This window comes from Dermacentor albipictus, chromosome 1 (genome assembly GCF_038994185.2).
Source record: "Dermacentor albipictus isolate Rhodes 1998 colony chromosome 1, USDA_Dalb.pri_finalv2, whole genome shotgun sequence".
Lineage (NCBI taxonomy): Eukaryota > Metazoa > Arthropoda > Arachnida > Ixodida > Ixodidae > Dermacentor > Dermacentor albipictus.
Genome location: NC_091821.1, coordinates 254607509 through 254623979, shown reverse-complemented (window position 1 = coordinate 254623979; position 16471 = coordinate 254607509). Strand labels below are relative to the sequence as shown.

Genomic DNA, 16471 nt, shown 5'->3' with positions numbered 1-16471 from the left:
TAGTTGGAGAAGTATGGGAGAGGCCTTTGCCCTGCAGCGGGCGCAACCAGGCTGATGATGATGATGATATTGACGTAAGAAAATCGCCTGGAGCTGACGGTTTGCCAATTTCTTTTCTCTATGGTTTGCCTAACAACTTTCTTCGACGCTACTCTGAACTAACTTCTGAATTCCTATACATTATTTTTAATGCATCCCTTAAACAGAGCTCAGTACCAAAAGGCTGGCTCATGGCCAAGGTAATACCGGTGTTTAAATCAGGTGATAAACTTATTCCTAGCAATTACAGACCTATTTCCCTCGTAAGCGCATGTTGTAAGCTCTTGGAGCATATTATCTCTAATCACATATCTAACCACTTGGAAGTGAGTAACATTTTTGTTGATTTTCAGCATGGCTTTCGTAGGAAGTTTTCAACCTCAACTCAATTGTTATCCATTGTACACGGCTTTGCCAGTGCCATAGATGACCGCCTGCAGATTGATGCAATATTTCTAGACTTGTCAAAGGCATTTGACCGTGTGCCACATGCAAATCTAATTGAAATTCTTAAATCACTTGGACTACCAGAAAATATAGTGCATTGGATTCAAGCTTATTTAGCGAATCATGTTCAGTTTGTGGAAATTGATGGTGTGAAATCTAATAGCCTGCCTGTCTTATCTGGTGTACCACAAGGGTCAGTGTTGGGACCCCTGCTGTTTCTTATCTGATATTAATGATATTGCTAAAAATTTGGATCCTAATGTCAAGGTGAAACTGTTTGCTGATGATTGTGTCATTTATTCTGCTGTCAGGAGTTCTTCATGCCAGTATGCACTTAGCAATTAATAGTCTTTGTAAACTCGTGGACTGGTGCGACGACAGAGGAATGCAAATAAATTTTTTCAAAACAGTGTCAATGAAATAACACTGAAACGGAAACCACTACTTTATACTTATCACATTGGCAATCGGAACCTTGAATCTATTACCTCTGAAATAATTAGGAATAACAATTAACAGTAACCTCAAATGGGACACCTGTGGCGACACACTCTGCGCATATTTCTGCGCACCTGCCATCTTATCATCTGGCCAAGCATACCACAGCTGCACGCTGGATTGCATGGTCGATAAAGCATAGCGCCACCGCCATGTCACCCGAGGTATGCGTCACCGACCGTGGCTATAAGAACAGGCTGCCTGGCTGATAAAAGCCGCCTTCTACCACCAGCTACTGTGACAAACGTAGCGTTGGTACGCCCGTCCGCTGACATCGTTCGCCGAATAAAGACGCGTTGCGTTTTTATGTTGGGATTCGTCCTTCGCTAGCCGCGACATCCCCACATCTGGTGACCCGGACAACGAACAGCAATGCATCGCCATGGACGAACAAGACGCCCTTCAACGACAGCTGGAACTCCTCAACAGACAGCTTCACACGCAGCAAGAGGTGATCCAGAGGCAAGAGCGACAGCTTCAGGAACGGCACGACCAGCTCAATGGTTCCGTGCAGCAGCATCCTGCCGGTTCCGCCGAGGACGCCACAACCCCGGCAGACGGCATCCCGCACGCTGCCCCGCACGGCGTCTGGCGTGTCGCTGTCAAGCTTCCGCCGTTTCGGGCCGACTCGCCTGAAGTATGGTTCGCCCAAGTCGAGGCCCAGTTCTCTCTTGCGCACATCACACAAGACCGGACCCGCTACGACTATGTCGTCGCCCACCTAGATGCCCGCTACGCCAGCGAGGTCCGGGATATCCTTGCCAATCCACCAACGGCCAACCTTTACGAACACCTCAAGACGGAACTCATTCGCCGCCTGTCACTCTCGGACGACCAGAAGGTGCGACAACTTCAGTCCGCAGAACTTGCCGAGCGCAAGCCTTCGCAGCTCCTCCGCCACATGCGTGCTCTCGCGGGCAACATGGAAGTCCAGGATTCCTTACTGCGAGCACTTTGGCTTCAACGACTTCCACCGCACGTCCAGGCAATTCTGCAGGCTCAGCTTACGCTACCTCTCGACCAACTCGCCGGGATCGCTGACCGCGTCATTGAGGTCTCTTTGCCGCCGTTATCGCCCACCGTCCAGGCTGTCGCCGCACCGCCGAACACCATAGAGCTTGCGCGGCGTATCGACGATATCAACCGACAGCTCAGCTCCATTCAACGACGCCTGGATCAACACTTCCCGACGCGCCACTCGCAAAGTCGTGGCCAGAACACTACCCCGTCGCAGCAGCCTGGTGACGACGACCGGTGTTACTACCATAGACGCTTCGGGGACAGAGCACGGCAATGTCAACCGCCCTGCTCCGCTAGAAATCAGGGAAACGCCAACGGCAGCTCGTAGCCACGGCTGCGAGCTGCCAACCTGGAGGCCATCGCATCTTCGTCACCGACCAAATTGCAAAGCAGCGGTTCCTTGTCGACAGCGGTTCCGACATTTGCTGCTACCCGCGAGCCCACCTTCAAGGTCCCCGTCCTTCTACGTCTTTCGAGCTCAGCACGGCAAACCGGTCCACTATCAAAACTTACAGCTCGCTCCGCCTGCACGTCCAGCTCAAAAACCTACGCCCTGACCTTCATTGGAATTTTGTCATCGCCGACGTCACAGAGCCAATCATCGGCTCAGACTTTTTGGCGCACTACAACCTCCTTCCGGACTGCCGCCACGACCGTCTCATCGACGCGACAACGGGACATTCTGCGCCAGGTCAGCGAACGACTACCCACCAGCCAAGCATCAAAGTACTCAGCGTCGAACATAATTCACCGTACCACGCCATTCTCGCCGAATTTCCCGGTTTGACGCGCCCCAGCGGGTTGCCACGCGACGTGCAGCATACCACCTTGCACTACATCCGGACCACCCCAGGGCCCCCGGTTTTCTGTCGCGCCCGTCGCCTTGCCCCGGACCGCATGCGCATAGCCAAAGCAGAGTTCGAAGCCATGCTCCAGGAGGGAATCGCCCGCCCCTCCGACGGCCCATGGGCCTCACCACTTCACCTCGTCCCCAAGAAGACCGAAGGCTGGCGGCCCTGTGGGGACTACCGTGCCCTCAACGCCCGCACAATTCCGGACAGGTACCCCGTTCACCACATACAGGACTTCGCACATCGCATTTCCGGCTGCCACGTTTTTTCCGTGCTAGACTTGGTCAAGGCCTACACGCAGATACCCGTCAATCCGGACGACGTCCCGAAAACTGCAATCATTACTCCTTTCGGCTTGTTCGAGTTTCCCTTCATGAGCTTTGGCCTGAGGAACGCTGGGCAAACCTTTCAACGCTTCATCGACGAAGTCGTCCGCGGCCTCGACTTCTGCTTCGTCTATCTTGATGACATATTGGTCTTTTCCCGCAACGCCGACGAACACCACAGGCACCTTCGTCTGCTTTTCCAACGCCTCGATGACCACGGCCTTCTCGTCAATGTCCCAAAGAGCACGCTCGGCGCTTCAGTCGTCAAATTCCTCGGCCATGAAGTTTCGTCAGAGGGAACTCGACCCTTACCTGAACGCATCTCAGACATGCAAAATTACCCTCAACCAACCACCGCTAAAGACCTTCGCCGTTTCCTCGGCATGCTGAACTTTTACAGGCGTTTCTTGCCACACGCAGCCGAGTACCAGGCTCCCCTCCATGATGCCTTGGCTGGTCTAAGAGGAAACCAACCCATCACGTGGACACCGCCTTTAACAGAACTTTTTGAAAAATGCAAAGCTGCTCTTTGCACCGCCACACTTCTCTCCCATCCTGTGCCAGACGCTCCCTTGGGGCTCTTCACGGACGCCTCTAGCATCGCCGTAGGCGCCGCCCTTATGCAGCACGTAGACAACACCTGGCATCCCTTGGCGTTCTTCTCCAAGAAACTCTCAGCTCGCAAAACGACCCCTTCTGCGGCCACTCCCACCGACGAAACCACGACCCCCGCGCCGTCGAGTTCGCCAGCTTACTACAGAGAACTTCTGGCGATATACGAAGCAGTTCAGCACTTTCGCCACATTCTCGAAGCACAACACTGCACTATCTACACCGACCATAAACCTCTGACCTACGCCTTTTCTCAGCGCCGCGACAAACTCCCACCGGTTCAGCAGAACCAGCTCTCGTTCATCGCCCAGTTTACCACCGACATCCAACATGTCAGCGGGAAGGACAACGTGGTCGCCGACACGCTTTCACGTGTGGCAGCTATTAGCCCTTCACAGATAACAGCTGATGTCCTCGCCGAGGCTCAGACTACGGACGCTGAACTGCAGGACCTTCTTAAGGGCGGGTCCTCGCTACAACTGCAGCAAGTCCCCATACCCGAATCGACAAAGACTATCTACTGCGACATGTCAACAGCACGAAGCAGGCCTTACGTGCCCCTTTCCCATCGCCGTGGCCTCTTTAACCAGCTACATAATCTCAGCCATCCCGGCATACGCGCCTCTGCACGCCTCGTGGCTGACCGCTATGTCTGGCCCTCCGTGCAGCGTGATTGCCGCACTTGGGCGCGCTCCTGCATTCAATGCCAGCGCGCTAAAGTGACCAGGCATGTCACTTCACCACTCGGCGCATTCCCCCAGAACTCTGGTCGGTTTCAACACGTCCACCTTGATATCATAGGGCCCTTGCCTCCAGCTGGACGCTATCGCTACTGCCTCACCGCCATCGATCGGTACACTCGATGGCCTGAGGCATGGCCCCTCGAGGGAATCACTGCGGAAGACGTCGCCTCGGCCTTCTTCGCCGGCTGGATTGCCCGCTTCGGGCCCCCTCGCCACGTCACCACCGACCAAGGACGACAGTTCGAATCGCACCTTTTCCGGCTGCTCGGGCTGACCATCGGGTTCGAACGCTCGCGGACCACCAGCTACCACCCATGCGCCAACGGGATGATCGAACGTTTCCACCGACAGTTCAAAGCAGCCATCATGTGCCACCCGGACTCAACCTGGCCTGAAGCCATCCCAGCCGTCACCCTAGGTCTTCGCGCCACCTTTAAGCCCGACATTCAGGCTACACCCGCAGAGCTCGTCTACGGGGAACCTCTCCGCCTCCCAGGCGAATTTCTCGCTGCACCGCCATCCACCACCGCGACGTCAGATCCCACCGATTTCATCGCCCGGCTCCGACGCACTATCGCTACCCTCCGCCCGTCACCTGCAGCTCACCACTGTAAGACAGCGCCCTTCGTCTTCAAGGATCTGGCAACGTGCTCGCACACTTTTCTCCGCGACGACACCGTCCGCCGGCCTCTACAGCCACCTTACAGCGGACCCTACCCAGTTATCCGTCGCGATGACAAAACCTTCACCCTGCGCATTAAAGGGAACACCGTCCGCGTCTCTATCGACCGGCTGAAGCCGGCCTACACCGATTCCGCCGAACCAGCGAATACCAGTACACCCACAGACGTCCATCCACGACCGCCGACATCGCAGCCTGCTTCAGTCATTACGCGCAGCGGACGTCTCGTACGCTGCCCAGATTTTTTCAAGCCCTGAAAGCTCTCCACTCCGCGGGGGGGTGATGTGGCGACACACTCTGCGCATATTTCTGCGGACCTGCCATCTTATCATCTGGCCAAGCATACCACAGCTGCACACTGGATTGCATGGTCGATAAAGCATAGCGCCACCGCCATGTCACCCGAGGTATGCGTCACCGACCGTGGCTATAAGAACAGGCTGCCTGGCTGATAAAAGCCGCCTTCTACCACCAGCTACTGTGACAAACGTAGCGTTGGTATGCCCGTCCGCTGACATCGTTCGCCGAATAAAGACGCGTTGCGTTTTTATGTTGGGATTCGTCCTTTGCTAGCCGCGACATCCCCACACACCCATATTAACAACATATGCAACAAAGCCTTCAAAAAACTTTGATTTCTACGCAGAAGCTAAAGAAGTCACTTTCATCTGTCAAGCTGCAAGCTTATCGTTTCCTTGTACGCCCAGTCCTAGAGTATGCTTCCATAGTGTGGGACTCATTCATCAATAACGAAATTGATAAACTTGAACGAATTCAGTGCCTGGCTGCACGGTTTATTTGCTCCGATTACAAAACATCATCGTCAGTTTCTGGCATGTTAGGCCAACTTGGACTGGATCCGCTCTATGTGCGCCGTAAAATTGCCAGGCTGACATTTTTTTGTACTCGTTTCATAATCAAACAGGTTTAGCAAATGCCACATATATTACCCATGCTCCACAAAGGTTGTCGCATATTTTTCATTCTAAAGTAGTCCAGTCATACTTTGCCTGCAGTAAAATCTTTCAGAAATCATTTTTTCCACTTACAAGCGAAGAATAAAATAATTTACCGGAATGTCTTGTTGAATGCACATATTGTGTTTCATTTGAAAATATGTTGAAAAAGCATCTTTTGTAAACTCTCTCCTGCTTGGGCAGCATTGCTGCCTGAAGCATTGTGTAAATAAATAAATAAATAAGTACATTTCATCGAAGGCCTTGATCCAACATGCCCAGATTGTGGCGCCGCTTGTAGGTTAGATCACATGCTCTGGCAGTGCCCCTCATTACAGGGTCCTCAACGCGCGACTGAAGAGGAATGGAGCTTCATGCTCAGGAGCTCAGACCTTCTACATCAACTCAGGGCCGTTCAGAGGGCCCACAACGCTGCGGTAAGGCTCGGCCTACCCGCCCTGACGTGGGGGCGGCCCGCTGCTCTACTGCCTTGAGCAGTAGCATACCTCGGGACCTAAATAAAGTTCTCTCTCTCTCGTTCCGTCTGTCTGTCCGTCCGTCCATCTGTCTGTCCTTGTAAGAGAATTGTTTTCTTGAACCCGCCGTGGTTGCTCAGTGGCTATGGTGTTAGGCTGCTGAGCACGAGGTCGCGGGATCGAATCCCGGCCACGGCGGCCGCATTTCGATGAGGGCGAAATGCGAAAACACCCGTGTACTTAGATTTAGGTGCACGTTAAAGAACCCCAGGTGGTCGAAATTTCCGGAGTCCCCCACTACGGCATGCCTCATAATCAGAAAGTGGTTTTGGCACGTAAAACCCCATATATTATTGTTTTCTTGCATGTTCGAATTACAGTCTAAAGCTATGATGTCTGCAGCTCTGTATGTTGTACATTACGAATGTCTTGATGCAATTTACTTTGACAACTTCAGTTCAATAATTGTGCTTGGCAGAAGGCTTAGAAGAATGAGAGGAGTAGGCTGCACTTCCATGCGCGTGCGTGTGTGCATAACATGTGCAAGCAATGCATCTGTTCTTGATGTGTGGGTGCTTTGTAGCACTCGTGCAGCATGTGCTAGTGTCATCTGTAATAGGTGCAACTACATTATGGCAAACACTGTGCAAAAGGCCCTGGAATACATGTGTCTGTAAAATGCATGTAGGCGCCTTATCCCCATGATGCCCTTAACGGACATGCAAGGGATGTCCGCAGGACACAAAGTGCGGTCAAACAGTCAAATAGGTCACGGACCTATTTGACACATCCCTACGATAGCCATCTCATGGCAGTGGATGTCCATCCACAGGACGTCACTGTTGTCACTGGGCTGTGAAGACCTCGAGGACGATGCAAGACCACCTCATATGAAATTGAAAGCATCGATCGTGTGTATTCCCTTCTGCTTAATGATTGCCGAAAAACTGTTAGAATGATATCAGAACTTAAGGAAAGTTAATTGTCCACAATATTTTGATGGAAAATTTTGAAATTAAAATGGTTTCATTGCTCGAAGATACTGTCAAAATTGCCAACTAGTTCCTGAGCAAAAGTTGCGATGAAATGAGTTCTGCATTGACTGGAAAGCTTCAGACAGCAATGTCTTGCAAAGGTTCGTCACTGGCAACGAAACTTAGATTTATGAATATGACGAGCTGAAGTTGCAGAGCAAGAAGTGTAAAAAAGAAAGACCTGCCAGGCCAATAAAAGTGCACAATAATAAAGCAAAACTTGTTCATACTGATAGCATTTTTTTACTGACATATATATATAATTGTGCATCATGAATTTGTACCTGAAGGTCAAACTTTGTGTATATAGCTAAGATGGGGGCCAGTTTTCAGTGTAGAAGCAAAAACATGCTAATTCGGTGTTCTGTAAAATTGTGAAATAGGATTCATCATATTATTAAGCATGATAGCACCTCTCCTGTGTCATGATTTGATCAGACAACGCTGGTCCAGACTGCAAAGAAATTCAAATAAAAGTGGCAGTTTCTTGCTGAGATCTGGTTGTTTTTGGCAATGGTACTTCTAGCTGAAACTGGAATGAACGTTTTTTAGATTGTACAAGTTCTCCTAGAAAACAAATGAAGTGAAAATTCAAACTACTAGTTAGAAAATACAATTTCTGTTATTGCACGGTTCTTTCATAACACCAGCTAGGCTGTATATTTGGACATCTTGCAGCAGGACATCAAAAGTTTCCAAATGTAAGTGCAAAGCTCCCACAAAGGCCCGTCACTTTCTAGCTGGTGAATACTGCTTCCAGCTGGAAAGTGCTATTTCCAGTAGTTTCCAGCTGGAGGCACTAAATCCAGCTGGAAAACTGGCTGAGGTGGATTATGTTTTCAGCTGGAAACTGCCGTTATATTACAACTATTTCCAACTGGTTCTGCAAATTCTCCTACTGGTTCACCGCAAAGGCTGAGCAGCAGTAAATCAGGGACGTGCAAAGCCACCCTGTTACGAATCTATAGCATACCTTATCTAGCTTCACCAAGACCTGAAATTAGGTAGTGTATTCTACTCTGCCTCTAAGCATCAGTCTTTTCTTCTTCTGGGGAAGCAGGCCTTGCAATTGTGTTTATGTATCTATGTATAGTAAATGAAGTTTTGTATCTGGACACCAGAATCCTTTTTCTTGCAATTTGGTTTTGATTGCTGGTGGCACAATAATTTTTTAGGGTATGTGAATTCCCTCAGAGATGTTTTCAAACACTTCGAAATTTTCAGCCTGTATTTTTTATTTGGTTTGAATTAGTCTCAATTCCATACACCTCAAATAAGTTCTGTACGCCATTGAACACTTGAAATTATGATGTGCCTTCTGTTTGTTGCAATTCTTATATTGCATTCAGATCCAGTTTAGTTATATTTTTTTCAAGTAATGCAAAGCTCATTCTAACACAGGTTAAATTTACTATCATAAGATTACTTTATGAATGTACCAATCAATGCTGTTCTTGCGACTGATGCCTCATGGAGCCAAGAAAATTATGGCATTGGCATATTCTAGCTCCCTTATTTTTTACTACTAGCTTTCTTCCTTCGCCTTTAGTTAGTACCCATATGTTCGCAGCAGAACTTTTGGCAGTACACTCTAAAAATTAATGTTTCCACCTTTTGGGGCTTATCTTGCCCCCAAACAATAATCGTCATCATTCTTGTGCGCTTTTCCTTTCTTTAGCAGTGTGCGCTTGGTACTTCCAGATCATTAATGGCATACATGTTACCAGCCCAACATAGTATTATTGACAGGAAAGTGTCGAGCAAGTGCAGAGTTTTCAAGGAAGGAAACGCAAGAAAGACAGATGACAATTATTCTTCGGGGACAAGAATACCCCAGAGGGTAAAAACTTTTTTTCAGAGTGTAGGTTGTTAGGGTTGGCGTCTGACACCACGTGGCGAAAGAAATTTCATCCGATTATCTTCGTCGAAATGAGGCGTGACTTCTCCTGCGATGGTTGGCATCCTGCACCTCGTGCACAAAGAACTTTCTCTCACCCGACCTTCTTCCACCAGGCCTCATCGAAATGAAGTGTGACTTCCTAATTCGCCATGACCGTTTCGAGTGTCTACCTGTCTGCCGGAAGCCCCACAGTGTACAGGCCTCTTTTGTGTGTGTGTGTGTGTGTGTGCGCGAGTTTAGAGGGGCCCTTTCCTCGAATTGGACCTGGAAGGGAACTTCCACGAACCCGCAAAGCGCAGAAGAGGCGGACAGGCGTCTACAATTCCGGGAGGCGGGACGACTTCTTCCTTTCAGCAAGCTCAATATAACCAGAGGAGGAGGGGCCCTCTTTCTGTGCCGGTCACGTGACATCGGCGGAAGCAAGATCCCGTCCACGATTGTAGAGAGCCTATTTAAGGGGCTCCAAAATGTACTTTTAAACACTTCATGCTCTTCTCATTTTTTTTTATCTATCTTTGAATAAACCGTGCAAGTTTCGCACTAGAAAATCGTCTCGTCCTTGCTTGGTCGCCACGGTCTACCGGATGCCTGCAGCCCGCCGACAACGCCACGCTACCCAATAAGTAACGTCGGTCGAGCTTCGAAAGGCAGGCGCCGCTACAACTCGGGAGCAGTACGGTACGCTTCCCAGGAGTACGCAACAAGGTCTAGCCCTCCATAAATGAAATCCATCAGCAGATTTCACAGTAGTCGTCAACTGATTCTCTCCGTGTGCAAACCTCCATCACTGCTTCTGGTAACTCGCGAGATTTGCGAGCATTCAAATCATTAGCACACTCCCCCACTGAACTTTATCTGACTGGTTTGGATGCCTGAGCATGTTTTATTTCTTAATGGAATGATTGATTCATTGGTGAAAGCATCACCAGGTGGTCTGGTTATTCCAATAATTCCTTCATCAGATTTCACGCAGAGACCTAAGTCACTGCCACTGGGCTACACTGTAGCAAGCAGCTCTAAATGTTCACTTATGTAGGGCTGGTCTGGCACTCGTCCTGCTATGCTCTCTTTGTGATGTATAGGGTGCACCATAATTGCTGTCACACACTTTGACCGATAATTGTGCCGCCGATTTTTTAACATTTCTCCACGTCATTTCGTCAAACATTTCTTCAACCTTTCTTTTGTACTTCGACCCTGTTTAATGCTGGTTTGTATATCTTTCAGAATATGGGACGCTCCAGATCCTATCGACATGCAATCTCGTCATTGAGCGAGGCCGGACACTCTCCTTCCGAGGTCACCAAAATTCTAAAAATTCACCGCAAGATTGTGTACTTGGCTCTCAAATGTGGAACTCTTAAGGACTTAACACGCAGTGGTTGTCCTGTCTCTGTGGCCACTTCTCACTTTAATAAAATTGCCAGGAAGAATCCAACGCAAGCCATGGAGAAGCATTAAAAGGCTGGCCTTAGCAGTAAATCTGCTGCTGACAACAATGAGAAGAGCTGGGTGAAGGGTAGGTGTTCCCCTACAAGTTCCTTGGTGTTACTTCCTATTACTTGTCTTCTTGCACCAAAGATTGTAGGTTCAAGTGACTTAATTAACTATATCTTAATTAACTGTGCCTTAACACCAAAGGTCGTGGGTTCAAGTGCCATAATTAACTAGATCTTAATTAACAGTGCCTTAATTAACACCAATGGTCGTGAATTCGACCATCAATGGTGGCATCATCAATTTTGGTGCTAGTATTTAAATTTTGGTTTCACCAAAGGTCAAGGATTTGTCTCCCACCAAAGGTCGTGGGTTTGAACGCCTTAACTCTATCTTAGTTAACTGAGCCTTAATTAGCACCAAAGGACGTGGGCTTGATTTCCACCAATGGTCGTGTGTTCGAGTGCCGTAATTAACTACATCTTAATTAACAGTGCCTTAACTGATACCAAAGGTCACAGGTTCGACCATCAATGGTGTCACCATCAATTTTGGTGCCATTGAATTTTGGCGCCTTAACGCCAGACAGCAGATTTTTCGACCCATGAGACACTTGAGGCTTTCGCCTTTGAAATTCATCACACATTTGGCCTATGGTGTACTGGTAAATATGGGATGGCCATGGGGGATGAACGTGTGTGCCTAAAACCCGAGTAAGAAGCAATTTTCTTCCTCAACATCCTCATCAACCATGTCCGCCGGCACACTGTTTACTTCTGCCAGGCCAACGCGAAAGATGAAAGAGCACGTGCATTTTATTTCCTTTAAGACATTTTTCAGTCCACAATGCTATATGAGCGGGCACACATGGCACGAAATTAGCCTGACTATCCCCGAGCAGTTTGCCCTAGATCCATAATCCTGAGTGATGAATAGTGAATTAACAGCTTATGTCCATTAAATCAACTTTAACAGATGTAGGTGGCTAGATTTATGACAAATTGTGCAGTACAATTTCTGTAGAACCTGTATTTCAGGAAAGGTTACAGCTTGTCATTAGTTTGTAGTCAGCATGCACCCTACGACTACAGTGTGCATAAGTTTCATATGCGCATGTACCTGCCCTTGTTTAAATGGAATGTGAACCATGACAAAAAGAGGACAGTCTTGGCAACAACAAAGTTGGGCTGTATTGCAGGATTGTTAGGCTCGACTTCATTGCTGTGAAGCCTCACACACAATGAATTCCATTCCCTGTGATGTTTTCTATTAAATGTGAAATGAATATACTAGAATAAAACGTTTCAGTACTCGCCGTGGTGGCAAAGTGGCTTTGGCACTGCGCAGCTAAGCCCAAGGGCACAGTACAAAATTCTGACTGCAGTGGCTGCGTTTTGATGGGGGCAAAATGCAAAAAAGGCCCATGTACTGTGCATTAAGTGCATGTTAAACCCCAGGTGGCCGAAATTATTCCACTCCTCCACTACGACACGTCTCATAATCATATCATGGTTCTGGCACTTAACCCCCCCCCAATAATAATAATAATAATTAAAAAAAACACAGAAAAGTATTTTACGAAACATACCTGGCCCACAAAAACTTTTCGTTATTATGTCATAAATAATGTGCCAAAAGCAGCAGTCATAATATACTTGTTAGCATAGTATTCTTGCAAAATACATACTAAGAGTGTGTGCTAGCCTGTTCCACACCATCTGTGGCACCTTGCAGTGCACCTATGTAACCTACCAATTGCAACGCCAGTACATGCAGACCCGACTCTAAATCAAGCCCTGGTCCAACTCTGCACATGCTTTCAGTAAATTGGTGATTCTGATGGGGTAAGTTATGAACCTGCAAGCCTTAATAGAGTGAGTTTGAGTGCGCGATTCCCCAGTATTCGTAACAAGTGTGTCTGAGTGAGTCCATGAATCTGATTGAGCCCAAGTGTGAGCAGGTCCATAAGCCCACGAGTCTGAGTGAGCCTACCCAGGTCTGATTCTGATTAGCCCGAGTTCAAGCAAGTCCAGCTGGGTCTGCTTTTCACATGTCTGAGTTTAAGTGAGCCTGGCCAAATCTAGTCTTCACGCGTCTGAGTTAACCTCACTGAATATGATTCCTAATGAGTCCGAATGATCCCTAAGCTAAAAATACACATGTGCACACAGCTTGCTATGTGTGCTGCTGTTGTAAACTGCTGTTGCGGAACTTTCACTACGAGTGCTCCCACATGACACGAGGGGGTGGGGAAGTGGTGTGTGTAGGGTATGATAGGAAGAGGATGGGTTAACACAGCTGCCATTGTTTCTGGCTCCTAGCATTGGAGCACCTCAGTTGGGAGTGTACGTGACAAACACAACCATGCTCAAAAATCGGTGTCGAGACAAATGAGGCTGAAACATGGAAGGCACACGCTATTAGCAGCCACTGTGCTGCGCAGATGCACACACACACACTTGCCAGCTAAAGAATGAGCTCGCATGCACGCATCACAATTTCAAATGAGTGCAGTTATTGGTCCAGCAATGTTTTTTATGCATGTCCTCCATTTTGTGCACATGTTGGTTAAACGTTCTGGCATTGCGTATCCACAGTGCCACTGCTGCTGGAACCCTTCTAGCGCTAGTGTCTTTAACCAGGTGCAAGTTAGATTAACTCAGTTTTAAGTTGCTTCATTCCTGTTCATCACTGTGTTGTTGATAGTAAAATATAGCTTTTTATTCATGGTGTCATCCATCAGCAGATGGAGCAAAGCGATTCATCATTGCATTCTACAGCTCTGGAATGTAATGGAAGCATTATGGTTTTCATTACACAATACCGTGTTTATGCTGTATTAGCCAGGACTAAATAAACTGTTCTTCCTAGACTGCTGCAGTGCAAGGCTGTCTAAGATTGAAGAGGTACTTAAACACTTTTCTGAAATTTGAGAAACATGCTAGAATGAGTGCGATGAATTTTAATAAGCGCACACTTTCAAATAGAGTTTTAATATTCCCCAATATGAACGGTGATATTACTAATCAGTGGATTTACTCTCCCAATCCCCCCTCAACTCATAAGTTCCTCTAAGCTGTGGCAGTGGTTATAACAGTGCCCTTCTTACTGTTCTTTATTTTTTTTTCTCATTTCTGCAGTGCACATTGGCGACCTTTTAAGTTTAGTGCTTGACAATGGTGCCCAAGAGGGACAGGAACCAGTGATAGGACAGGCAGGGTGCATTAAGAACAGCTCCTTCTCTATTTCATAGAAGTTATGCAAGGGTGGACATTGCATGTGCCAAATGGATGCCAAATGGATGCTGCCAAATGGATGCCACCTGTGGCCATTATGCTGACTGTACTGTTATTGCTGACACAACACATGGAGGAAAAAAAGATACTAGTGGCCTAAAAAACCATGGAAAAGAGCAATCAGTCTATTGTGGGCTCCCTGCTGCATGCAGCAGAATAATCTCTGGCTCTCATGCTCACAGCAGCATTGTCTACAGATTGGGAACATTTTCTTATTTTCGGCATTCGCGTTGTCCTTGTTATTGTGTCTGTTTTGCAAACCTGCCTTTCCATACCTTGGGTTTTCTTGCCATGTTCAACAAGTGTTTCAGTGCCTCTTTAGTATTACACTGATTACAATGTAGAGCCACAATAAAAGCTGACACATATGATATACTGTAGGTAACATCATTTCAGCTTATGAATAGATTGAGCAGTGCAATAGTTCTATAGTACTGAGGATGCCATGCCACGTGTTACGAATACATTTTTTATTTACATATGTACAGAACTGTACAGAACTATAAATATATAATTAACAAAGCACATCCAGCATTGCTGCATGAAGAAAAAGAAAAGACTGTAAACATGGTATTTACATAAAGATGGGGTAACCTCATGACATTGACATAACAAATATTTCCAAACACCAATAAACTTGCTGTGGCCAAAAATAATGCCCAGGCATAAAACAGTGGCCTGGCATTTCAATAACTTTGTCACGTAATATCAGAACGCTGCGGATGCTTTTTAGTTCTGGTCCAGCCTGATGATGCACTGACAATGAATTGCTATTGCTGCAAAAAGAAAAGATGTGCATGAGACAGGATTATTTACCAGTCTCGTGCTGGTGTCGAATAGTAAAAATGTATTATTGGCAAGACATCTGAGATGTGCGTGTCACTGTCCTTGAGACATATGGAAAATCTTTGCTCTTTGCAAACATGGAAAAAAAAGCAACAGTCAAATATTTAGATGAATAGACAGCGAGTATCAAATGGATGTGTTCAGGAATTCCTGAATGAGGTGAGAAGGAAAGGAGCCGTCACTCGGATAGAGATGATGACTGTCGATGAGAAAGATTGCGGCGACGAAGCCTTGCCAAATGGACGATTTCATCGTTTGGCTGGAATGGTCGGAAAAGTTGGTGCTGCCGAATATCCTTTGCAGATGGACGCTTTTCACTGTCATGGCTGAGGAGCCGCTCAATGAGCTTGCACTGGAAAATAAAGCAGTGATAACAATTAACAAGCATGGTCACAGAGGAAGTCGTGCGACAATGAACCTTTTACTATGAGCACAAATAATTTATACAGATATTAGCATCAATGCAATAAAAGTCAATTTTAATGTAAAAAGACTCCTATGCCTGACAAATCAGCAGCCCAAAAACAGATTATTGTAAGGACAAAACTTCAAGGGAAATATTTTCGTGATATTGCTCATTTGCATCAGCTGTTCAACATAGGTACTGTATATATGATGGATATATGACAACCAATCAATTTCTTGCACATGAATTTTGCAAACAGCACAATGAAATTTCAGATGTTGAGCCACAGTTGGTTTGATATTTCAAACAAAAATTTAGTAACACGAATTCATGAATATTGTTGTTGCACATAATGGAATAAGTGCTTTCCAATTGTTATTGAGCCACTTGGTCTAGTAGCGAAGTGACATTACAACACCAAACATGGTCAAAGTTTCAAGCACAGCCGAAAGACCTTCGGCATCATAAGCTCCTGCTTGTTATAAGACTATAATAAAAGATAGATACAGACTGATACAGGAAGTGGCATACAAGCTGTGTGCAACAGCAGTTTTATGACATCAAGCACACTGGTTAACATTATATCACACTGTCATCATTATTAAGAGATTACAATTACTGCTTGGACGGTGGCAATTAATTAATGGAAATTGTGTTTCAGTCTGTGGCCCACAACCAATGGTAATTTCGGTTGGATGCTTAAAAGGCACAGCAGAAGGGCCTTAGGCATCTTAAGAATCCTCGGACATGCGGCTAAGCCTTTCAGCACTCGGTGTTTCGGAATTCGTGACGAAGCACATCGCGCACGCAATCTTCGGACACACGGCTAAACATTTTGCACATACGGAGTCTCCGACTCGGCGATCATGCACATCGCGCGCAGACTTCTCGGACCCTCACCT

The 16471-nt window shown here is 47.1% G+C and overlaps 1 protein-coding gene and 1 long non-coding RNA gene across 2 annotated transcripts in view; one reads left to right on the top strand and one right to left on the bottom strand.

The window, feature by feature from the left end:
• Positions 1–209: 209 nt before the first annotated feature.
• On the top strand, positions 210–11084 carry LOC135901515 (uncharacterized). The gene is made up of 3 exons (XR_010564145.2): positions 210–365; positions 6513–6611; positions 10812–11084. It is a non-coding gene; the product is annotated as an uncharacterized lncRNA (long non-coding RNA).
• A 3682-nt stretch (positions 11085–14766) lies between these two features.
• Positions 14767–16471, bottom strand: part of LOC135901499 (eukaryotic translation initiation factor 2-alpha kinase 3-like) — a 100758-nt gene continuing 99053 nt past the window's right edge. The window contains exon 19 of the mRNA XM_065431296.1: positions 14767–15515. Coding sequence (XP_065287368.1) covers positions 15342–15515 — 174 coding nt within the window. The 3' untranslated portion in view covers positions 14767–15341. The remainder of the gene's footprint in view (positions 15516–16471) is intronic.